Genomic DNA, 24,635 nt, shown 5'->3' on the forward strand with positions numbered 1-24,635 from the left:
GTTTCACCACGTCAGAGCACAAAAGTGAGAGGAAAACATAAAATATGACATTATATTTAGGTTCGCTTGGTGGCTTTTAAAGAAAATGGTGAAAGGATTGTCTTTTTTAGTGACAATAGCTTTTTATTTTCCAAAAAGGTGTTGCTTCAAATAAAGGCACAAATTACACAAATTGTAATGCAACAAAACACAGAGGTCACATATTACATGGGCGCGGCAGTAGCTCAGGGGTAGAGTGGCCGGGTAAAGTGAGCTGGAAACCGCAAGGTTCCCAGTTCGATCCCGGGCTGGGGCGCTCCCCCAGAGTAAGTGTCGAAGTGTCCTTGAGGAAGACACTAAACCCCTAGTTATCCCCGATGAGCAGGTTGGTGCCTTGCATGGTTTCCTCCGCCATCGGTGTATGAAAGTGTGTGTGAATGGGTGAATGGCACAATCTATGTGTATCGCTTTGGATGAAAGAGCTATGTAAATGCACCATTTAACATAAACAGTACTTTGGGTGGGTAAAAAAAACATACATAAAATGTTAAAATGCAGAAATCCAAAGCATGGTGAATGAATGTTACTTCACTTTTCTCATCAAAAAAGAACAAACAATGAAAGTTGTTCATAATGTTGAAGACGATGTATCAGGTACAACATTTCTTTATAAAAGGCCAAGAGATATTTTTAGGGCTGTCCTTCATTAAATAAACTCTTAGTCGAGTCATAGTCAACTAATCAACAGGTTGATTTACAGTCATCTACAAATTGCTTTATGCGTACATTCATGCAGACAGAGACCAACCTTTTCAGGTTGGTGAGATTGAGAACTGATGTTGACTTATCAATGCCTACGGGCTATAAAATGTATGTACTGGCAGAATTAAAGGGTTCTAACTAGAGTTCTCACAAGAAATGTGAGTCTGGGAGAAGCATAAAAAACCTCTCCAGGGACTCTCCCATGAACTTCTTTCATTCTTTCAGTGTGTTCTTCTTGAGGAGGATCGGAAAAGTGTGTCCTTGGCTTGTTTTACACTCAGCGTTCAGAGTTTAAACAGCGTTCTGCTGACTGCTGCTCCTCAGCTCCAGGACGATGGTGTAAGTGTTGTAGGCGTACAAGACACCAGCGATCAGACCAAACACGCAGCCTGTAAGGCGGGCAGGATCTCCACGATGACTCAACATGATGAGACAGGTGATGAGGTAGAACGCACTATCAGCGACGGCACGGAAGAAATCACTCCAGACCCAGTGGAACCATCTGAACCGCTTGTCCAGCTCCATCGCGAAGACTCCAAAAAAGACAGCGGAAAAGATCACCCCAGAAATGGGCACGCCGATCCAGGTTCCGTGCGACGAGGCAGCGTAGCAGATGAGAACGATGAGGCCCAGGACTACTTCTGCAGCGAGGATAAATCCCTTCCGGGTCTTCATCATGTAACTTATCAGCTTCTCCTGGACGCTGGCGTCGGAGCTGGATGCAGTCGTATCAGCCATTCTGTTACAAATACGTTTCTTTAGGTGACAGATTGAACAGCTTGTATCTTCTCAGTCAGATGCTGCAGCTCAGAGTGGCTTCTGCTTTCACTCTCTGTGTCTAAAACCTCAACTTTCCCGTTCGTAAGTAAGTAGGCTAACTCCTACTGAACTCTGTGTATAGAAACCACAATGGAAAACCCAATGCCTAACTGACATTCAGTGGTGTAAAGTTACTAAGTACATTTACTCAAGTACTGTACTTAATTAAGTACAATTTTGAGGTACTTTCACCTTACTGAAGTATTTCCAATTGTCTATACTTTTACTTCTACTCCGCTACATCTCAAATAGGCAAACAGTGTACTTTTACTCCACTACAGTTATTTGAAAACTTTAGTTACTAGTTACTTTGCAGATATAAATAATTATTACATTATAAAACATTAATCTATTTTATACCATTACCTGGGCTATTTAAAATAGCCGATCTACAAGCTTACAGTGCGTCGCATCGCGACGCGTTGTGATCTTGTAGATCTGCTATTTTCAAAGATTTTAGTACTTTCTTTTTTTTTTGTAATTAAAGTATTTATTATTTTTCTTTTTTTTTTCCAACAAATAAACATGACAAAACATAACAGACAAAACCAACAACACAACAGTACAGACAATACAGATAATACAAAAAATAAAAATACAAAAAATAAAAAATAAATAAACATAAAAACAAACAACATAAATTAAATACACCTAACACAGGCAGTCATAACACAACTAGGCTAAGCGGACAACACCCCCTACCTCCCCTTTGTGATTTTTGATTACACATCAATTGCGATCTGTTTCAACATATGATCAATGCAGCAAACCTTTTATATACTAAAATCCCACAAGGTAAGTAAAACTCACGTTGTGGGATTTTAGTACTTTCACTTTTGGTACCTTAAGTACATTTTGATACCAATACTTTTGTACTTTTCCTCAAGTCATTTTTTAATTACAGACTTTTACTTGTAACAGAGTACTTTTCCCACCACTGCTGACATTAGTTATTGGGTTTCCCCTGGCAGTATCTGGCTCATATAAGGTGGCAAAATCTTTTCGGTACCAGTTTTGTTTGTAGGGTCCATAAGTACTTACTTAGTAACATGATAACCCATTTCAAATGAGCAGCTTTACAAGTTTTCTTTGTGGGGGACATAACTGTTGATTTTAACATTATTGCCCTAGGCCTCTAGAGTAACCACACAGTAGGTTTGTGTGCAGTGCAGTCTATTGAAAGTTTTTACCAATACCGATATACAGTATGCAATTATTAAGGCCTGTTTTTGTTTCGTTGATCATTGTTGTGGAAGATTAAAGTTACATTAAAGACCTGCTGGGTACAGGAGACCACGCTGAACCCAGTGGTGGAAAAAGTAATCAAATGTTGTACTTAAGTAAAACTATCATTACTGCAATGTAGAAGTACCCTTTTACAAGTAAAAGTCCGGAATACACAATTTACTTGAGTAAAAGTAGTCGCATCGCGACGCGTTGTGAGCTTGTAGATCTGCTATTTTGAAACATTTTAGTACTTATATTTTGTACACCAATACTTTTGTACATTTTGAATTCCGGACTGTTACTTGTAACAGAGTACTTCTACATTGCAGTATTGATACTTTTACATGATCCCACTGCATTATTCACAGTAACATGTTATTTTTAGGTCAGAGAGTTCAATTAACACTGAGGATTTTACTGTGTTGGCGGCACACGGCATCCTTGTCTTTCTGACATGACCATGGATGAAACCTCTCCTCTTTTGAGACCTTAATAACTGTGGTTAATCTGTTCGTTTTATTGTCCACCTTCCACTCTGCTTGATAGTCGTCTCCAGTGACTCTCCCATGAACTTCATTTATTCTTTCAGTGTGTTCTTCTTGATGAGGATAAAAGTGTGAAATTCATTCTTCCAGTGTGTGCTCAGCGTTCAGTGTGTAAACAGGGTCATGGTGTAAGCGTCGTAGGCATACAGGACACCAGCGAGCAGACCAAACACACAGCCTATAAGCTCGGCAGTGTCTCCATATGGTGAGTCACGATAATGACTCGCTATGATGAGAGAGGTGATGAGGTACAACGCGCTATCAACGGCGGCACGAAAAAAATCACTCCAGTGGACCCAACTGAACCGCTTGTCCAGCTCCATCGCGAAGACTCCAAAAAAGACAGCGGAAAAGATCACCCCAGAAATGGGCACGCCGATCCAGTTTCCGTGCCTCGAGGCGGCGTAGTAGATGAGGAGGATGAGGCCCAGGACTATCTCTGCGGCGAGAATAAATCCCTTGTGAGTCTTCGTCATGTAACTTATAAGCTTCTCCTGGGAGCTGGATGCGGTCGTATCAGTCATTCTGTACGTTTCTTTAGGTTGACAGATCTAACAGCTTGTATCTTCTCAGTCAGATGCTGCAGCTCAGAGTGGCTTCTGCTTTCACTCTCTGTCTAATACCTCAGGTACTTTTACTTTACTGAAGTATTTCCAATTGTCTATATATTTACTTCTACTCCACTACATCTCAGAGGTATAAATATTGTACTTTTGCTCCACTACAATTATTTGAAAACTTTAGTTACTAGTTACTTTGCAGATATAAATTATTACATTATAAAACATACATTAACCACTTTATCCCTATTTTATACCTAGGCTATTTGAAAATAGCAGATCTACAAGCTCACTAGAGACGCGTTGTGAGCTTGTAGATCTTCTATTTTACGTAAGTATAGTTTAATACCAATACTTTTGTACATTTTGAATTCCAGACTGTTACTTGTAACAGAGTACTTCTACATTGCAGTATTGATACTTTTACTTAAGTAAAACATTTGTGTACTTTTTACGCCACTGGCTGTTATCACCCTTATCACAGGGACCATAGCTATGGTCTGTGGCTGCCTGAGGCCGATTTAAAAAACGCTTTCTAAATCCTAACCTAATTTGAAAAAAAATGTTTTAAGAAAAAGATTCATGTTGCTATATACATAGAAACTAAATATACATCTAAATGACACAGATGCTTTCCCGGATTGAAAGATTGAAAAAAGATTGAAAAAAAGAGATTGAAAAAAACGAGATTTTGTCCCAAAAAAATGTTTTTACTTCTACCACTTCCTGTCTCACTCACATCCCACTGCATTGTTAATATCCCCAGTGTAATTGTTTTGAGGTGAGCAAGTTAAATTAACACTGAGGATTTTACTGTGTTGGCGGCCCACGGCATCCTTGTCTTTCTGTTCGTTTTATTGTCCACCTTCCACTCTGCTTGATAGTTGTCTCCAGTGACTCTCCCATGAACTTCATTCATTCTTTCAGTGTGTTCTTCTTGATGAGGATAAAAGTGTGAAATTCATTCTTCCAGTGTGTGCTCAGCGTTCAGAGTGCAAACAGGGTTCTGCTGACTGCTGCTCCTTGGCTGCAGAGCGTTGTAAACAGGGTTCTGCTGACTGCTGCTCGGGTTCCGCTGACTGCTGCTTCTGAGCTGCAGGATGATGGTGTAAGTGTCGTAGGCATACAGGACAAAGGCGATCAGACCAAACACACAGCCTGTAAACCCGGCAGTGTCTTCATAACCACTAACCATGATGACACAGGTGATGAAGTACAACGCGCTATCAACGGCAGCACGGAAGAAATCACTCCAGACCCAGTGGACCCATCTGAACCGCTTGTCCAGCTCCATCGCGAAGACTCCAAAAAAGACAGCGGAAAAGATCACGCCAGAAACGGGCACGCCGATCCAGCCGATCCAGGATCCGTACCTCGAGGCAGCGTAGCAGATGAGAACGATGAGGCCCAGGACTACTTCTGCGGCGAGAATAAATCCCTTCCGAGTCTTCGTCATGTAACTTATCACCTTCTCCTGGACGCTGGCGTCTGAGCTGGATGCGGGCGTATCAGCCATTCTGTTACAAATACGTTTCTTTTAGGTGACGGATTGAGCAGCTTGTATCTTCTCAGTCAGTCGCTGCACAGAGTCAGAGTGGCTTCTGCACAACTCAGCCTCCCTAATAAAGAAGGCTCACCCAACGTGCGTATTTCCTGAGAATACGCACATTCTACATGTGTGCGGTGGAGAGCATCTTCACATCCTGCATCACTGTATGGCACGGAAACTGCTCTGCTGCAGACAGGAAGGCTCTGCAGCGGGTGGTGAAGTCTGCTCAAATAATAATCGTAAGCAGTCTACCTGCCATCAGTGACATTTATACCAGCAGGTGTAGGAAAAAAAGCTATACCAGCATTATGAAAGATGCCACCCCCCTTGCTCACGGTCTGTTTGACCTCCTCCCCTCGGGCAGGAGACTGCGTAGCATCAAGGCCAGAACCTCCAGGCTAAGAGATAGCTTCTACCCAGAAGCTGTGAGAATCATGAACTCTTGACCTTGAAAGTTTTCTTTGGGGGGGCTCAACTGTTGATTTTGACACCATTGCCCCAGAGCAGGGGTATTCAACAGGTGGTCCGTGGACCACTGATGGTCCGTGAAGGTATTGCATGTTGTCCCTGACCATGCATTTAGTAATGAAGGAAAGTGAAGATTTGTATTTTTATTCCACGGAACAGTGCACTAAATGTAGAAATACTCTGTTACAAGTAAAAGTCCGGAATTCAAAATTCCCTTGAGTAAAAGTCCAAACGTATTGGCATCAAAATGTACTTTAAGTACCAAAAGTAGAAAGTATTCATTATGCAGAATGTCCCATTTCAAGTTTTCAAATGTATAAAAATCTATTGAAAATAGCAGATCTACAAGCTCACAATGCGTCGCATCGTGACGCATTGTGAGCTTGTAGATCTTCTATTTTCAAGTGGCCGAAATATATGTAGGGTTGAAGTGGTTAATGTATGTTTTGTAATAATAATCAAAATCTACAAAGTAACTAGTAACTAAAGTTTTCAAATAATTGTAGTGGAGTAGAAGTACAATAGTTGCCTCTGAGATGTATTGCAGTAGAAGTAAAAACTATTGGAAATTGGAAATACTCAAGTAAAGTACAAATACCTCAAATGTTACTTAAGTACAGTACTTTAGTACATGTACTTAGTTACTTTCCACCACTGAGACACACACACACACACACACACACACACACACACACACACACACACACACACACACACACACACACACAAAACCCACCTTATAAATAGTTTGTTCATTCCATTACAGCCTCTTCCCACTAGAGGGAAACATTAACTAGCGAGTCGCGTCAGCGACTACAAGCTCACTGCAGATCTACAGTGAGCTTGTAGATCTGCTATTTTCAACTTTTACTTTTACTTTTGGTACTTTAAGTATATTTTGAGGCCAATACTTTTGTACTTTTACTCAAGCAACATTGAAATCAATAATATATCAGTGTTCCGATATTAACCTGCGGGCCGCATTAAGTGAAGGTGGGGGCCGCATGTGTGGCCCCCGGGCCGCCAGTTGCCCATGTATGGACTGTGAACTGACAGAGTAACTGAAAGACCCTGCATGACTAAGTCAAGCTGTTTATTACTTGGTTTAATCCAATGTAAACACAGAACATCAGCTGTCTGCCTAATGAAAGGAAATCTGAAGTAAATATTTTCTGACCCCTATACGCACGTTGCACATACAAAAGATCCTGTTATACCAAAAGCAAGTGTAATTTCCAATTGTTCATCTTGACAGTTGGAAAGGTATTAGATTGAACCACAGAAACAGAAACAATGATAGCTATGATGAAAGGGGAGGATGTGGGTAGGAGGTTTGAGGGGTTGGCTGTGTGTTCAGTATATTTTCTCAAACTATGAGGTACAGTAGCTGTTTCACCACGTCAGAGCACAAAAGTGAGAGGAAAACATAAAATATGGCATTATATTTAGGTTCGCTTGGTGCCTTTTAAAGAAAATGGTGAAAGGATTGCCTTTTTTAGTGACAATAGCTTTTTATTTTCCAAAAGGGTGTTGCTTCAAATAAAGGCACAAATTACACAAATTGTAATGCAATAAAACACAGAGGTCACATCTTATTGAACATGGGGGCGGCAGTGGCTCAGGGGTAGAGTGGCCGGGTAGAGTGAATTGGAAACTGCAAGGTTCGATCCCGGGCTGGGGCGCTCCCCCAGAGTTAGTGTCGAAGTGTCCTTGAGCAAGACGCTGAACCCCTAATTGCTACCGATGAGCAGGTTGGTGCCTTGCATGGTTTCCTCCGCCCACGGTGTATGAATGAATGGGTGAATGGCACAATCTATGTGAAGCGATTTGGATAAAAGCGCTATATAAATGCACCATTTAACATAAACAGTACTTTGGGTGGGTAAAAACATACTTAAAATGCAGAAATCCAAAATATGGTGAATGAAAGTTTCTTCACTTTTCTCATCAAAAAAGAACAAACAATGAAAGTTGTTCATAATGTTGAAGACGATGTATCAGGTACAACATTTCTTTATAAAAGGCCAAGAGATATTTTTAGGGCTGTCCTTCATTAAATAAACTCTTAGTCGAGTCATAGGAATGTATCAACTAATCAACAGGTTGATTCACAGTAATCTACAAATTGCTGCATGCGTACATTCATGCAGAGACCAACCTTTTCAGGTTGGTGAGATTGAGAACTGATGTTGACTTATCAATGCCTACGGGCTATAAAATGTATGTACTGGCAGAATTAAAGGGTTCTAACTAGACAAGAAATGTGAGTCTGGGAGAAGCATAAAAAACACCTTACACTCTGCTTGATAGTTGTCTCCAGGGACTCTCCCAACTTCATTCATTCTTTCAGTGTGTTCTTCTTGAGGAGGATCGGACAAGTGTGTCCTTGGCTTGTTTTACACTCAGCGTTCAGAGTTTAAACAGTGTTCTGCTGACCGCTGCTCCTCAGCTCCAGGACGATGGTGTACGTGTCGTAGGCGTACAAGACACCAGCGATCAGACCAAACACGCAGCCTGTAAGGCGGGCAGTATCTCCACGATGACTCAACATGATGAGACAGGTGATGAGGTAGAGCGCGCTATCAGCGACGGCACGGAAGAAATCACTCCAGACCCAGTGGACCCATCTGAACCGCTTGTCCAGCTCCATCGCGAAGACTCCAAAAAAGACAGCGGAAAAAATCACCCCAGAAATGGGCACGCCGATCCAGGTTCCGTGCGACGAGGCAGCGTAGCAGATGAGGACGATGAGGCCCAGGACTACTTCTGCAGCGAGGATAAATCCCTTCCGGGTCTTCGTCATGTAACTTATCAGCTTCTCCAGGAAGCTGTCGTCGGAGCTGGATGCAGTCGTATCAGCCATTCTGTTACAAATACGTTTCTTTAGGTGACAGATTGAACAGCTTGTATCTTCTCAGTCAGTGGCTGCAGCTCAGAGTGGCTTCTGCTTTCACTCTCTGTCTAATACCTCAACTTTCCCGTTCGTAAGTAAGTAGGCTAACTCCTACTGAACTCTGTGTGCAGCTATAGAAACCACAATGGAAAACCCAATGCCTAACTGACATTCAGTGGTGTAAAGTAACTAAGTACATTTACTCAAGTACTGTACTTAATTAAGTACAATTTTGAGGTACTTTCACTTTACTGAAGTATTTCCGATTGTCTATACTTTTACTTCTACTCCACTACATCTCAGAGGCAAATAGTGTACTTTTACTCCACTACAATTATTTGAAAACTTTAGTTACTAGTTACTTTGCAGATATAAATCATTACATTATAAAACATTAATCACTTTAGCCCTATCTTATACCATTACCTGGGCTATTTGAAAATTGCCGATCTACAAGCTTACAACGCGTCGCGTTGTGAGCTTGTAGATCTGCTATTTTCAAACACGGACGTAGACAGTCCGTTAAAAAAATTACATTTTGTCCAAAAGAAAATGTACTTCTACCACTTCCTGTCTCACTCACATGATCCCACTGCATTATTCACAGTAACATGTTTTTTTTTAGGTCAGAGAGTTCAATTAACACTGAGGATTTTACTGTGTTGGCGGCCCACGGCATCCTTGTCTTTCTGGCATGACCATGAATGAAACCTCTCCTCTTTTGAGACCATAACTGTGGTTAATCTGTTCGTTTTATTGCCCACCTTCCACTCTGCTTGATAGTTGTCTCCAGTGACTCTCCCATGAACTTCATTCATTCTTTCAGTGTGTTCTTCTTGATGAGGATAAAAGTGTGAAATTCATTCTTCCAGTGTGTGCTCAGCGATCAGAGTGTAAACAGGGTTCTGCTGACTGCTGCTCGGAGTGTAAAAAACAAGGTTCTGCTGACTGCTGCTCAGAGTGCAAACAGGGTTCTGCTGACTGCTGCTCCTTAGCTGCAGGACGATGGTGTAAGTGTCGTAGGCATACAGGAAACCAGCGATCAGACCAAACAAACAGCCTATAAGCTGGACAGTGTCTCTATATGGTGAGTCATTATACGGACTCACTATGATGACAAAGGTGATGAAGTACAACGCGCTATCAACGGCGGCACGGAAAAAATCACTCCAGACCCAGTGGAACCATCTGAACCGCTTGTCCAGCTCCATCGCGAAGACTCCAACAAAGACAGCGGAAAAGATCACACCAGGAATGGGCACGACGATCCAGGTTCCGTGCCTCGAGGCAGCGTAGCAGATGAGGACAAGGAGGCCCAGGACTACTTCTTGGGCGAGAATAGATCCCTTGTGAGTCTTCATCATGTAACTTATCAGCTTCTCCTGGACGCTGGCGTCTGTGCTGGATGCGGTCGTATCAGCCATTCTGTTACAAATACGTTTCTTTTAGGTGACAGATTGAGCAGCTCGTATCGTCTCAGTCAGTGGCTGCAGCTCAGTCAGAGTGGCTTCTGCACAACTCAGCCTCCCTAATAAAGAAGGCTCACCCAACGTGTGTATTTCCTGAGGATGACTGAAGCGGGCAGGGTACGCCTGTTTCACTTCCTTCTACAGTACGTGTGTGCGGTACAGAAACTGCTCTGCTGCAGACAGGAAGGCTCTGCAGCGGGTGGTGCAGGTTTGCTCAAAAGATCACCGGAAGCAGCAGCCTGCTTCCGGTGGACCTGGGTAACCAATTTTGTTCTGTAATGGAATGACAATGAAGCTCCTTGAACCTTGAATCTTGAAAACCATTTCAAATGAGCAGCTTTAAAAGTTTTTTTTGAGGGGAAAAACTGTTGATTTTGACATCAATGCCCTAGAGCAGGGTTTTTCAACAGGTGGTCCATGAAGGTATTGCATGTGGTCCCTGACCATGCATTTAGTAATGAAGGAAAGTGGAGATTTTTATTTTTATTCCACAGAACAGTGCACTAAATGACCCGGTGACTTATGATGACGCGTCAGTTACTGGCAGTGGTGGAAAAAGTACTCAAATGTTTTACTTAAGTAAAAGTATCAATACTGCAATGTAGAAGTACTCTGTTACAAGTAAAAGTCCGGAATTCAAAATTCCCTTGAGTAAAAGTACACAAGTATTGGTATCAAAATATACTTAAAGTACCAAAAGTAATTAAGTACTAAAATGTTTGAAAATAGCAGATCTACAAGCTCACAACGCATTGTGATGCGTATTCTAATTTTTAAAAAAGTGTGTTTTATAATAATTTATATCTGCAAAGTAACTAGTTACTAAAGTTTTCAAATAATTGTAGTGGAGTAAAAGAACAATATTTGCCTCTGAGATGTAGTGGAGTAGAAGTGAAAGTATAGACAATTGGAAATACTCCAGTAAAGTAAAAGTATCTCAAAATTGTACTTAAGTACAGTACTTGAGTATATGGACTTACTTTACACCACTGAATGTCAGTTAGGCATTGGGTTTTCGATTGTGGTTTCTATAGTACAATACTTGAGTAAATGTACTTTACCACTGGTTACTGGGAAGTCGGAGGTCAAGGAGATTCCACAGAAAAGAGAGTTAGAATCTCAAGAAGGGGAAGTGTACCGGATTGCCTGATTGAGTCATCATTATTAGGAAATATGCCCATAATTGCATGTGTCTGCTCACTCATACATAAGATACAAATCAGTACATCAGTTAACGTGGGTTTAATGGAATGCTGGATAAAGTAAGAGAACAGAATAATGGTAACCGTGGGATAGGAATAGATCAACCCCCATTTCTTTTTTGCTCTGGACCACCCACATATTTCAGTTAAATAATGTCTGGACTTGATATATTTTGTTGCACGTAATATCGTGCAAAAAATTAAATCAAACCCTTAACAGTAATAATTTAATTTCAAGCTTTTCTCCCGTACCACTCCTATCAATTAAAATTGTTTTCTTACATTTGCTGGACTTTTGAAAATATTATTTAAACATATTTTAATACATTTAACAAAGACTTATTTATTTATATTTTCAAACATTTTCCCATTGACAACCTGCAGGTCTAATTATGCCATGAACCACTAGTAGTCCCTCGACCATTGGTTGAGAAACAGTGGGATGCATAGACATGGGATGCATAGCAAGTGTTACCAAAGCAGCACTAATATTAGCTCATATCCCCACCCAACACAACAGTGGTCCCCAGGTTGATTCTTAGTCAGGGTGGTGGTCCCTGGTTCGCAATCAATTGAAACCCCCTGCCCTAGAGTAACCACACAGTAGGTTTGTGTGCAGTGCAGTCTATTGAAAGATTTTACCAATACCAATATACAGTATGCAATTATTATAGCCTGTTTTTTTTTTTGGTTGATCATTGTTGCGGAAGATTAAAGTTACACTAAAGACCTGCTGGGTACAGGAGACCACGCTGAAACCAGCTTTATTCCAGTCATCATGTTTACAATACAACCTGCTCCATCCCAATAGACCATATTCACACGGCGGCCATATTGGAATTTAACATTGAAAGTGCGGCCACCCGGGGTGGCTACTTTCATTGACTTCATAGAAACATGGCCGCCGTGTGAATATGGTCTATTGGGATGAGCTCTAATTGGCCAGAAGGGGGCGCAGCAGGCCACTAAGCACAGTCATGTCAAACTATAATGTAGTGTAGACCTATTTATAGTGTACAAACCTTTTGTTTTTAAAGCAATTTTCAAGCAAGTAATATTTTGAAAGCTCATAGTAGAGCATTTTGAAAGCTCTACACACCAAAGTGTAGCTACTGTAGCCTACAGATCATGCTAGTGTAGTATATTTTATCATTCTGGTCTTAAATTCTGGTGGGCTATAGGAAAAAGAGATGAAAATAAAATAAAATATTTGTTGTGGCCAGTTTTGCAGCTTGCTATATTAAAAAGTACACACACACACACACACACACACACACACACACACACACACACACACACACACACACACACACACACAAAATAGGACCGGCTGTAAAAGTGCGCGTGTGCCCATGTGTGCGAAAATTCTCTGGTGTAGATCGGCCGACACGCTTTTTAAGTAGTGTATATTTGTCTGTCTTCTTAAATGTCATCATTTATGAGAGAAACAAATTCACTGTTACTTGTAACAGAGTACTTCTACATTGCAGTATTGATACTTTTACGTACTGTAAGTAAAACATTTGTGTACTTTTTCCACCACTGGCCGTTATCACCCAGGGCCTGAGGCCGAATTTAAAAAACGCCTTCTAAAAAGCCTTCTAAATCCTAACCTAAGCTTTTTGAAAAACTTAAAAAACAAAAAGTTCATGTTGCTATATACATAGAAACTAAATAGAAATCTAAAATGACACAGATGCTTTCCCAGATTGAAAAATATAACTGATAGAGCTGTTATTTTTCCTTATCACCCATATATATATACCAATGCATGGCGAAACATCACATAAGTATGTATATAAGTACCAGTAACTTTCATCAAAAGTGACAAAGAAAAACCAGACTCAGAACACAGGCAGCCATTGGGTGTAGTGAAATATATTATTCAGACAGAGAGAGAAAAAGGTTACAGTATCACCAGGTGTTCACGCATCATCGGTCGTCGTCTCTCTCTCGTTAAACAGAGAAAGCCCTGGACTTTAACAGCGTCCGGTAACATAAACATATGACATCATTGAAGATACATCGAGCGTCCAGCCGTCGGAGGTGTAGTCCTGCCATTGGTGGATAGTGATGATTACGTCGTCGTCAGATGAGGATGATGATGGTAGATGATGAAGATGGTGTGACAGTTTATCTTTGAACAAACAGCGTCCACATGTCTCGAACAACACGTTGACCTCGGGTCTGACCGGTCACTGGTCAGTGGTGACTTAAGTGGCGCTGAAGGAATTGTTAGCGTAGGGAAGAACACCAAGATACAGTGTTCTCAAAACAACTGATAGCCACAGAACGCCTGTAGCTAGTTTGACCTTGCATAGACAGAGAAATAGCAGAATAGAGTACATGGCAGAATTAGGCCAATATGACAGCATTATATTAATTTGACATTTAAAGCAGGTTTAGGACACTAGACAAATTATGATCAATCAAAATAACTCTATCAAGCCTACATCTTATCATGATTTGGATAGGGTCAAAGGGCAAGCTGATCAAGTCTTGTACCTTGTGACATTATTCAAACCAAATCAGACAGACAGGCAAACTTAACATTGTGAAGGAGATTTCAATGACTTAAGGGCAAACATAAATGGTTAGTTATTCAGATAACATACACATTTGTACTTCTTCAAAAGGACTGTATATAATGGTTATTTATTCAATTAGGAAGCAAAACATGGTTATATTTCATGACCTTTTAAGACACCACACAACAAAGTTTTCCCCTTGCAATTTGCAAATAACTATTATAATTCAAAAATCTCAGCTAATGTACTGTCCCAAACAAACCTTTTCAAAATATGTTTAGATTTAATCAATTTTCAGCACAGTTAATGACATTGGCAGCTTAGCCTTAGAGTGAGAGACAACTGACCAGTCTGACGTTTTCAAATAATCTGACAAGAAACCTTCGTAACTGGTCAAAGACGATTCTGGACACGTTCAGAAAAAGAAAAAGTTACCCTCCTCGTTGTGAAGCTGTGGTCCTGTGCTTTATTTAACAAGCTGACCTGTAGGTCCAAGTATTTGAGAATGGATCAATACACTCCTGATACCTGTATTTATTACATCACTTTACACTTTATTTAGGGAAAAACTTACGTGGAATGGTCTTAAAACTCAAGAAATACTTCCCGATTGCATCATGTAGGCATGGGGGGCATCAAACATCTGTCTATCCAAGACATAAGTTGAAATCTGTAAGATAGATGGAAATCAAATTTACTGTTTGGCATGAGACCTACAGTTGACTGTAGTATGAAACAGAGTTTAAAACAGTTTGGAACAAAATATAAAATTAAAGTTTTAGCCCTGTATGTCACAATTAGCAGGTATTGTGACCTTATTGTTGTCCAGGAATTGGATTAATGGAGTGGCTTACATTCTCGTTCTAAAATGAAACAAACACAAACAAAGCACATTAAACATTTAAATCAAATCATATTTAAATCAAATATTCATCAAACTCCCCTCTATTTGACACCCATATATCTATAATATAGTGTGTGTCAGAGGATGAATCTGTTGATGAGAAAGAAAAAATTAAACTGAAAATCAAAAGAATTTTTTTTATTAAATTATAACAATTATAATTAAAATATTTAAAATTAAAATATAACAATGAAAAATAAGGAATAAACATCTTTGTTCTGAAGAGTATATTAGAGTTAGGTAACGTACACCAAAATAAATCGAAATCGAAATGTTTAAAATAATTTAAAACTTAGAATTAAGGCAAACTATATTTATGGTTCAATGAATTAGAACAGAAGGTTCAAGCAAAGGAATATAAAATGTATTATTAATAAGGCATTTAAAACTTATTGTTTAAAGCTCAATATATTAAATGGAAGCATGGTTTAACCTACAGTGGTCAAAAATAAAACCGGTCAAAGGTAAAAAAATATATATATGCTCACCGCACCACCCCGGCCGGAGGTGGTGAGAGAAAGAGACAGATAAGATATAGTAATCAATACGAAATCCACCAAAACATAACTAAATATAACCTAGTAACAACAAGCAGTTAACCAGTATATAACCAATATTCAACAAAATCGTGTGGATAATCAGAGATAACCATAACAACGAACTCTTGCGGATTATAAAGTCTATAACCATATTCAACAAAATCGTGTGGATAATCAGAGATAACCATAACAACAAACTCTTGCGGATTATAAACGGTAACAAAAAAAACTGACTTGTGAATTATACATAGTAGGTAAGAAATCGCTGAAACGACCTTAATAAATGACCACTAGATAAGAGAATTTATGAGACATTAGGAATGTCTTCCCAGGAATATAAGGTGATAAAACATTTTTACTTGACTGACTCCCTGGCGGAGCTGTGTTAAACAGTAATTTAAAAACAGGCTGATAATTATGAGACAAATCGTTCGGTAAAGACAATAAAATAAAAATAAATAAAAAGGTATACTCATCAGATTAAGGTTCACAGGGAGAAGTTACGTGGAGATCCCAATCACTGGACCATGGTAAAATAAAATAAAAAGATATACTCATCAAATCAATGGTTCGGGGATCCTGACTCCGATGGCTGGACCATGTGGAATTTGAGACATGTCGAGGGTCAAAGAGCAAGTCCAAAGGTCCAGCGATCGCGTCCAGGTCCAAAACAAAATAAATAAAATAAAAAATGTGATACTGTTCAAAGATAACCTTCATCTGAATAGAAGTGATACATCGTTACACCCAAGGCTGGTTCGTTTGATACGTATTAAAACATGGTCTGCCAGGAGAAGAGAGTCTGACCGTACAGTTCCGGTCAATAGCTCAGTTCCCCCCGTCCACCCTGTTTCAAACATATCCGGCATCGATGGACCAATTGATAGAGCTGTTATTTTTCCTTATCACCCATATATATATATACCAATGCATGGCGAAACATCACATAAGTATCTATACAAAGTACCGGTAACTTTCATAAAAGGCGACAAAGAAAAACCAGACTCAGAACACAGGCAGCCATTGGGTGTAGTGAAATATATTATATTCAGACAGAGAGAGAATAAGGTTACAGTATCACCAGGTGTTAACGCATCATCGGTCGTGTCTCTCTCTCGTTAAACAGAGAAAGCCCTGGACTTTAACAGCGTCCGGTAACATAAACATATGACATCATTGAAGATACATCGAGCGTCCAGCCGTCGGAGGTGTAATGCTGCCATTGGTGGATAGTGATGATTACGTCGTCGTCAGATGATGATGAGGATGGTAGATGATGAAGATGGTGTCACAGTTTATCTTTGAACAAACAGCGTCCACATGTCTCGAACAACACGTTGACCTCGGGTCTGACCGGTCACTGGTCAGTGGTGACTTCAGTGGCGCTGAAGGAATTGTTAGCGTAGGGAAGAACACCAAGATACAGTGTTCTCAAAACAACTGATAGCCACAGAACGCCTGTAGCTAGTTTGACCTTGCATAGACAGAAATAGCAGAATAGAGTACATGACAGAATTAGGCCAATATGACAGCATTATATTAATTTGACATTTAAAGCAGGTTTAGGACACTAGACAAATTATGATCAATCAAAATAACTCTATCAATAACAACGTCGTATAGGCTTTCCAGGTCTACGGACGTAGACAGTCCGTTAAAAAAAACAATTTTGTCCAAAAAAAAAGTACTTCTACCACTTCCTGTCTCACTCACATGCTCCCACTGCATTATTCACAGTAACATGTTTTTTTTAGGTCAGAGAGTTCAATTAACACTGAAGATTTTACTGTGTTGGCGGCCCACGGCATCCTTGTCTTTCTGACATGACCATGGATGAAACCTCTCCTCTTTTGAGACCATAACTGTGGTTAATCTGTTCGTTTTATTGTCCACCTTCCACTCTGCTTGATAGTAGTCTCCAGTGACTCTCCCATGAACTTCATTAATTCTTTCAGTGTGTTCTTCTTGATGAGGATAAAAGTGTGAAATTCATTCTTCCAGTGTGTGCTCAGCGTTCAGAGTGTAAACAGAGATCTGCCGACTACTGCTCCTTAGCTGCAGAGCGTTATAAACAGGGTTCTGCTGACTGCTGCTCCTTAGCTGCAGGACGATGGTGTAAGTGTCGTAGGCATACAGGACACCAGTGATCAGACGAACCACACAGCCTACATCATAATTATAACTCACAATGATGACAAAGGTGATGAGGTACAACGCGGTATAAACGGCGGCACGGAAAAAATCACTCCAGACCCAGTGGACCCATCTGAACTGCTTGTCCAGCTCCATCATGAAGACTCCGGAAAAGAACACCCCAGAGATGGTCACGTCCATCCAGGTTCCGTGCCACAGCGTAGTAGATGAGGCAGCGTAGCAGATGAGGCCCAGGACTACTTCTGCGGCGAGAATAAATCCCTTGTGAGTCTTCGTCATGTAACTTATCAGCTTCTCCTGGAAGCTGCCGTCGGAGCTGGATGCGGTCGTATCAGCCATTCTGTTACAAATACGTTTCTTTTAGGTGACGGATTGAACAGCTTGTATCTTCTCAGTCAGTGGCTGCAGCTCAGAGTGGATTCTGCTTTCTATTTCTGTCTAATACCTCAACTTCCCCGTCCGGAAGTAGGCTACCCACATGACTGTGTGCGGCTGTAGACACTACAATGGAAAACCCAATGTCTAACTGACATTCAGTGGTGTAAAGTAACTAAGTACATTTACTCAAGTACTGTACTTAAGTACAATTTTGAGGTACAGTACTTTTACTTTACTAGAGTATTTACAATTGTCTATACTTTTACTTCTACTCCACTACATCTCAGAGGCAAATATTGTACTTTTGCTCCACTACAATTATTTGAAAACTTTAGTTACTAGTTACTTTGCAGATATAAATTATTACATTATAAAACATACATTAAGCACTTTAGCCCTATTTTATACCTAGGCTATTTGAAAATAGCAGATCTACAAGCTCACAACGCGTCGTGAGCGAGTAGATCTGCTATTTTACGTAAGTATATTTTGATACCAATACTTTTGTACATTTTGAATTCCGGACTGTTACTTGTAACAGAGTACTTCTACATTGCAGTATTGATACTTTTACTTCAGTAAAACATTTGTGTACTTTTTCCACCACTGGCTGTTATCACCCTTATCATAGGGACCATAGCTATGGTCTGGGGCTGCCTGAGGCCGATTTTAAAAACGCCTTCTAAATCCTAACCCTAAGCTTTTTGAAAAAAACAAAACAAAAAAAAGATTCATGTTGCTATACACATAGAAACTAAATAGAAATCTAAAATGACACAGATGCTTTCCCAGATTGAAAGATATAGCAACGTTGGATAGGCTTCCCAGGTCTACGGACGTAGACAGTCCGTAAAAAAAATGAGATTTTTCCACTTCCACTTCCTGTCTCACTCACATCCCACTGCATTGTTCATATCCCCAGTGGACATTTTTTGATGTCAGAGAGTTCAATTAACACTGAGGATTTGACTGTGGTGGCGGCCTACGGCATCCTTGTCTTTCTGTTCGTTTTATTGTCCACCTTCCACTCTGCTTGATAGTTGTCTCCAGTGACTCTCCCATGAACTTGAGCAGAATGTATGTAAGTATTAAAGTAAAAGTTTTGGTTCCCCTACTCATATATTAATTATATGACATATTAAATTATTAATCAGTTTGTAGTCTAAGTGGCATGTTACTGTTGTCAGTGGTGTAAAGTAACTAAGTACATTTACTCAAGTAAATGTACTTAGTTACTTTACTTAAGTACAATTTTGACATATTTTTTTACTTTACTTGAGTATTGCCATTTTTCAATACTTTATACTTCTACTCCACTACATCTCAGAGGCAAATAATGTACATTTTACTCCAGTACAAATATTTGAAAACTTTAGTTACAAGATTCTTTCAAACACACACATTGGCCTGGGCCGCAGCGTGGCGGTCCAGGCACCCTATAGGCTGCAATGCCAGCCTGACAGCGTGTCGCGGGTTCGACTCCCGATCCCGACGACCTTTGCTGCGTGTCACCCCCCCATCTCTCTACCCATTTCCTGTCAGCCTACTGTCATCTATCAATAAAAAGGAAAAAAGCCCCAAAAAATATCTTTAAAGAGGTGGTGCCATGGTTTTGCACTTTTTCTGTTTTTCATGTGTCTATGAGGTTGATAGAACTTCATTAAGGCCCCCGCTGGTGGTTTTATGGTGTTTCATGTCTTCTCTGGCTATTTGGAGTTTTTTCCTGGAGGCTGAAACCTTGAGAGTCAAACGTGCCAATCCAAAAACAGGGGCATAGTGACATCACAGAGCCCCCAAAAAACATACCCTCCCCCTCATTATCATAACACAACAGGTGTGGGCATGAGGAGGAGGAGGGACTAGGACAGGTGGGTGGTGCTAAGGTGGTGGAGGAGGTGCTAAGGTGAGAACCAGGCATACTTAATGAACTGGAGGCGTGTCCACATAAAAACATTTTTTTTAACAATTTCTGTACACTTTGTGGTATTGCTACCTTTTACTAAAGTTTACAAAGTGAAATCAACTCTGAGGATGTCATGCTGGTTATCCTCAGCTCAGTCATCAGACATCTGAGCACTGGGCACTGCAGGTTGTGTTGCTGCAGGGTGAAGGGAAGCAAGTACTTTACTGAAGTAAAAGTAGCTGTACCACAATTGAATGTAGAAATACACTGTTACAAGTAGTAAGTCCTGCATGCAGAATATTACTTGAGTAAAAGTATAAAAGCGTTTTGGCATCAACATATAGTTAAAGTACTAAAGTAAAAACCTTTTCAAAATGTGTCAAACTTTTTCACATTGTGAGCTTGCAGATCTGCTATTTTCAAATAGCCAATGTTATATTAATAATGTAAATCTGCAAACTGGTAACTAAAGCTGTTATTTTAGTGGAGTAAAACGTAGGCTACAATATCTGTCTCTGAGATGTAGAGGAGTAGAAGTATATAAAGTAGCTTACCACAAAATTATACTTAAGTACAGTATAGTTGGGTAAATATACTTAGATCATTTCCACCACTGTGGGCACGGTGGGTTGCGTTGCTGGGTGCAGGGAAGTAATTTAAGGTGCATTTAGTCTCAGTGGGATTAATCAGCCCGACATTCCTCCTCTCCATGACCTTGGTGTAATTGTTTGGCTCCAAGGTGTTGTCCCGTCCACTGTGGCAACCCGTGGGCACGGCGGGGGGAGTGGCATTTAACCCCCCACGTGAAAACAACGCAACCTGTTTGGTGTCTGACACAGTACCGCTAATTACTGCTGACTCAACCAGCTGCTTTTGCTCGCCAGGTCTGCGTAGTGGAAACTATGACCTGGAAGCATTTAAGGAATTAACTGATCATTCTTGTTCACTGTAATGTAATGTAGGTCATGTTTTTCTGCTCGCTGGTAGTGGACTGTTTGTCCTGTTAAGTGGGGGACCGGGGGACACCCAGGGGCCGGGTACAAGTTGAGGGGGTTCCCAGGGGCCCCCAGCAAAACGAGGAACAGTTAAGACATGTAAAACCCTATTTTATTTTTGGGCTATTCGAAAATAGCCGATAAGCTCACAACTTATCGGCTTGTAGATCTGATAGGTTTCGAAACCTTTTGAAAATCTTGGAACGATTTGGGGGAATTAAGATTTTTGAATAACTTGTTTATATTAAAAAAAAATTAACACAAATCTTCTCTTTTATGGGGGTCCCTGGCAGAACATCTTTTCAGATGGATGGGGGCCTGTGGCCAAATACCTGTACATGTCAACTTTGGCTTTGGCTGTCTTGACATGAAAGTGTTTTGAGAACCACTGCTGTAGTGTCTCAGAAAATAATCCATAGATAGACTGTGTAGGAGGCAGAATGTACATTGCAGGGATGGGATGATATGTGGTATTGCACTAACTGTACTAGGTGTAGGCGTATATTACGTGTTTATAATGTGTTTGAAGATTAGGTGTTGTAATGTTGGGGCGTAAAGCTGTCAGTCTAGTGACATTGTTTGGGTCACGGGCTGTACTGAGCTACATGTGGTGGAATAAATGCAAGTGTTTGTTGTAGCAGCATCAGATGGATGGCAGAAATTATATCATTGAATGTAACAACGTTTACATAACGTTGTTAGTCACATGAATGATGTAGTACCAATAATAATACTTACAATGTCCCATGGAATACAAGAACGCTCGCCCCAGGTCAAATCCGGCGACGTCGAAACAGTCGCCACCAGGTATTTCTACATAAATATGCAGGGAGTGATTTCCTTGGCCTACTGGCAGTGTGCACAAGAAATTTGCCGCTGATAGGGACTAGTAGCTTAAGAGATTAGTTCTGGACAAACACAGACAGACAGACAGACAGACAGACAGGGGTGAAAACAGGCCCTATGGTCTGTCACTAGAGGTGAACAGTAAATCTAACTAATCGATAATTATTATTTTTTAAATCAATTTAGGGGGTTGAAATGATCAGACTGATTGATTTAGTAAATCATAAAGAATCATAAAGAATTTGTTTATATATAATTTAACAAAATTAATTATATTTTAAAAAGTGATTATTCAAAACAGTTATTGATAGAATAATGGCTAAGAAAACAATGGTTAGTAACTGCTAAATGTAACGGAGGTGGTGATGTAAAGCTGGGATGTCTGTTGTTCCTCTGTCATGTCTGTCTTCAATCCCTATTTCCTTAAGCTGTTGGAGGTCATGAGAGCTTTCTCTGGGGGATCAGTCAGTCATATTGGGGTCAGAGAGGAAGGAAGAAAGGGCACATGATGAACTGCATGGCCCTTCAGGCTAACACAGGAGCCCTGCGTGGATTATATACCCACAAAGAGAAAGCAGAAAGCACTGCTGCAGGAGATGCATGTAGAGTGTGGGTGGTGGTCTGTTTAGTGTGTCCCACTCATGTCAGCCATTGACCACGTCCACTGACATCTATAGGCAGTGGTGGAATAAGTACTAAGATATTTTACTCAGGTAAAAGTAGCAATACCACAATATAAAAAATACTCTGTTACAAGTTACAAAGGTCTGTGTTAAAAATGTTACTTGAGTAAAAGCACAAAAGTATTGGCATCATATTGGCAAATATACGTGAAGTACCAAAAGTAAAAGTACAAAAATGTTTGAAAATAGCAGATCTACAAGCTCACAACGCATCGCATCACGACGCGTTGTGATCTTGTAGATCGTCTATTTTCAAATAGCCTATGTATTAAATAGGGTTAAGGTGGTTAATGTATGTTTTATAATATAATAATGTATATCTGCAAAGTAACTAGTAACTAAAGTTTTCAAATAATTGTAGTGGAGTAAAAGTACAATATTTACCTCTGAGATGTAGTGGAGTAGAAGTAAAAGTATAGACAATTGGAAATAATCCAGTAAAGTCAAAATACCTCAAAAATGTACTTAAGTACAGTACTTGAGTAAATGTACTTTCCACCACAAAAGTTACTTTCCACCACTGCTGGCACACCTGCAGCAGATCTGAAATTGCTGCCGCCCCAATTACCAGCCAGACAGATTCAGTTCCACTCCAGACACAGACCCAGCAACAGGTTCGAATCTCACACCATTGATTATTTAGCCTAGAAAGCCTTTTCTTTAAGTTACTAGTTTATTTTTGTTTGGCCTGGGGATGGCCGGTAGTTCTATCTTGTCATTATAGAAAGGGGGGTCCCCAGGCGCAGATGACAGTGAAGTGATCATTTAAGGACTTTTAAGACCTTTTTAGTACAAAAAAAAAACATTACTGCATCAAAAGTAATCAACAATATTGAAAATAGACGATCTACAAGCTCACAATGCCTCGTGTTGTGAGGCTTGTGAGGCAATTTTCACAATATTTATCTGTGGAAAGACTTAAGAGTCGAACAAAATGTAAAGCCTCCTACAATCCAAGTGCTTGTCAGGGTGGGGGGTCCCCAGTCCACATATGATTATTTTGGGGGATCCCCAGTTCAAATATGATCATTTTGGCGGGTGTAATGAATGTCTATTGAGACGAGTGTCAAATGTTATGTCATGATGATGAGAGAGACCATAGTGTTTGGGGGGCTGGCCTGAAGCCAGACCACTTCACATGAACAGTATCAGTCAGTGGTGGAAAGTAAAGTACACTTACTCAAGTACTGTACTTTAGTAAAGGGGTCTTCAACGTTTTCAGGCCAAGGACCCCCTAGCCGAGAGAGAGATGAAGCAGGGACCCCCTACTCTATATTGTATAAAACTGTGTTTCAGATTAAAGTTGTTTTTTTGACTTAGTCTGCTCTTTTTCCCCTCTACACCTATAGCCTCTTTGCCAAAAATAGCCGATCTATGTTGAGAGCTTAATTGTAGATCTGCTATTTTCGGCTAATGTTCCCCTCAGAAAAGGAATTCTATGGGTTCAAGTGGTTAATGTAAAAAAAACTAAATCCTATCACACAAAGATTTGGTGGACCCCCTATAGTAGCTCTGAGGACCCCCTAGGGGTCCTGGACCCCCTGTTGAAGTTTTGAGGTTTATTTTTATTTATTTTTTACTTTACTGGGGTATTTCCAATTTTCAATCATTTTACTTCTACTCCACTACATCTCAGAGGCAAATATTGTAGTCTACTTTTTACTACAATTAGTTTAGTTACTTACTTTGTAGATTTGTATTATTATAACAAAACGCATACATTAACCACTTCATCCCTATATACTTCGTCTATTTGAAAAGATTCCAATACTTTTGTACTTTTAATCAAGCCTACATTTTGCACCGAACTTTTTCTACAACAGGGTATTGATACTTTTACTTATAGTAGGCTACTTCTACCACCACTGGTATCAGTAGAGTAGACAGTCCGCGGTTTCACTCTGCATCGAAAGTTAAAGCCGTCTGCCAACCAGAGGGGGGCGCCAGTACAGTACCAAGACCCTCTGCAAAGGGCAAAAGATTCACCACCAATGATCATAGCATTGATTATTTGGTCTGGTCTAAGTTCTGCCATCACGGCCCCGACTAAAGCCATCTCTTCGGAATATATTCTACATAGTCATATTAATTGACCTACATTTATAAGAATACAGTTTAAAGCATAATATCTAGATGCAGCTCAATTCATAGCCTACTTTATTCATCAAGTACGTTATTTTATTAATGTTTTAATATAAAATGAAAACATAATTTTATATAAAAACATGAATA

At 40.1% G+C, this 24,635-nt stretch overlaps 5 protein-coding genes across 6 annotated transcripts; all 5 read right to left on the reverse strand.

The window, feature by feature from the left end:
* Positions 1–418: 418 nt before the first annotated feature.
* LOC311059938 (proteolipid protein 2-like) lies at positions 419–1,531 on the reverse strand. Its single transcript, XM_084078063.1, has one exon. The coding sequence runs from the start codon at positions 1,477–1,479 to the stop codon at positions 1,033–1,035; it is 447 nt and encodes a 148-aa protein (XP_083934189.1). The 5' UTR covers positions 1,480–1,531; the 3' UTR covers positions 419–1,032.
* Positions 1,532–3,436: 1,905 nt separating this feature from the next.
* Positions 3,437–3,856, reverse strand: LOC311060212 (proteolipid protein 2-like; the record flags this gene model as incomplete). The annotated part of the gene is made up of 1 exon (XM_084078345.1): positions 3,437–3,856. The coding sequence occupies one exon, from the start codon at positions 3,854–3,856 to the stop codon at positions 3,437–3,439; it is 420 nt and encodes a 139-aa protein (XP_083934471.1).
* A 997-nt stretch (positions 3,857–4,853) lies between these two features.
* LOC311060213 (proteolipid protein 2-like) lies at positions 4,854–5,408 on the reverse strand (the record flags this gene model as incomplete). The annotated part of the gene is made up of 1 exon (XM_084078346.1): positions 4,854–5,408. The coding sequence occupies one exon, from the start codon at positions 5,406–5,408 to the stop codon at positions 4,854–4,856; it is 555 nt and encodes a 184-aa protein (XP_083934472.1).
* A 1,992-nt stretch (positions 5,409–7,400) lies between these two features.
* LOC311059937 (proteolipid protein 2-like) lies at positions 7,401–9,596 on the reverse strand. Its single transcript, XM_084078062.1, has one exon. The coding sequence runs from the start codon at positions 8,770–8,772 to the stop codon at positions 8,326–8,328; it is 447 nt and encodes a 148-aa protein (XP_083934188.1). The 5' UTR covers positions 8,773–9,596; the 3' UTR covers positions 7,401–8,325.
* On the reverse strand, positions 7,401–10,310 carry LOC311059936 (proteolipid protein 2-like). Of its 2 annotated transcripts, none has more exons than XM_084078061.1 (2): positions 9,574–10,310; positions 7,401–8,178 (listed from the first exon to the last, which is right to left on the reverse strand). In XM_084078061.1, exon 1 carries the CDS (start codon positions 10,224–10,226, stop codon positions 9,663–9,665), a length of 564 nt encoding a protein of 187 aa, XP_083934187.1. In that variant the 5' UTR covers positions 10,227–10,310; the 3' UTR covers positions 7,401–8,178; positions 9,574–9,662. The 2 variants fall into 2 exon arrangements, with proteins under 2 accessions (XP_083934187.1, XP_083934186.1); XM_084078060.1 differs by having other exon boundaries at positions 7,401–8,208.
* Positions 10,311–24,635: the final 14,325 nt, after the last annotated feature.

This window comes from Gymnoscopelus microlampas, assembly GCF_963454915.1.
Source record: "Gymnoscopelus microlampas genome assembly, chromosome: 14".
In the NCBI taxonomy this organism is placed as follows: Eukaryota; Metazoa; Chordata; class Actinopteri; order Myctophiformes; family Myctophidae; genus Gymnoscopelus; species Gymnoscopelus microlampas.

Excerpts from the sequence above, each read along its gene's own strand:
- LOC311059938 (XM_084078063.1), bottom strand. The coding sequence starts at position 1,479 with ATGGCTGATACGACTGCATCCAGCTCCGACGCCAGCGTCCAGGAGAAG.
- LOC311059937 (XM_084078062.1), bottom strand. The coding sequence starts at position 8,772 with ATGGCTGATACGACTGCATCCAGCTCCGACGACAGCTTCCTGGAGAAG.
- LOC311059936 (XM_084078061.1), bottom strand. The coding sequence starts at position 10,226 with ATGGCTGATACGACCGCATCCAGCACAGACGCCAGCGTCCAGGAGAAG.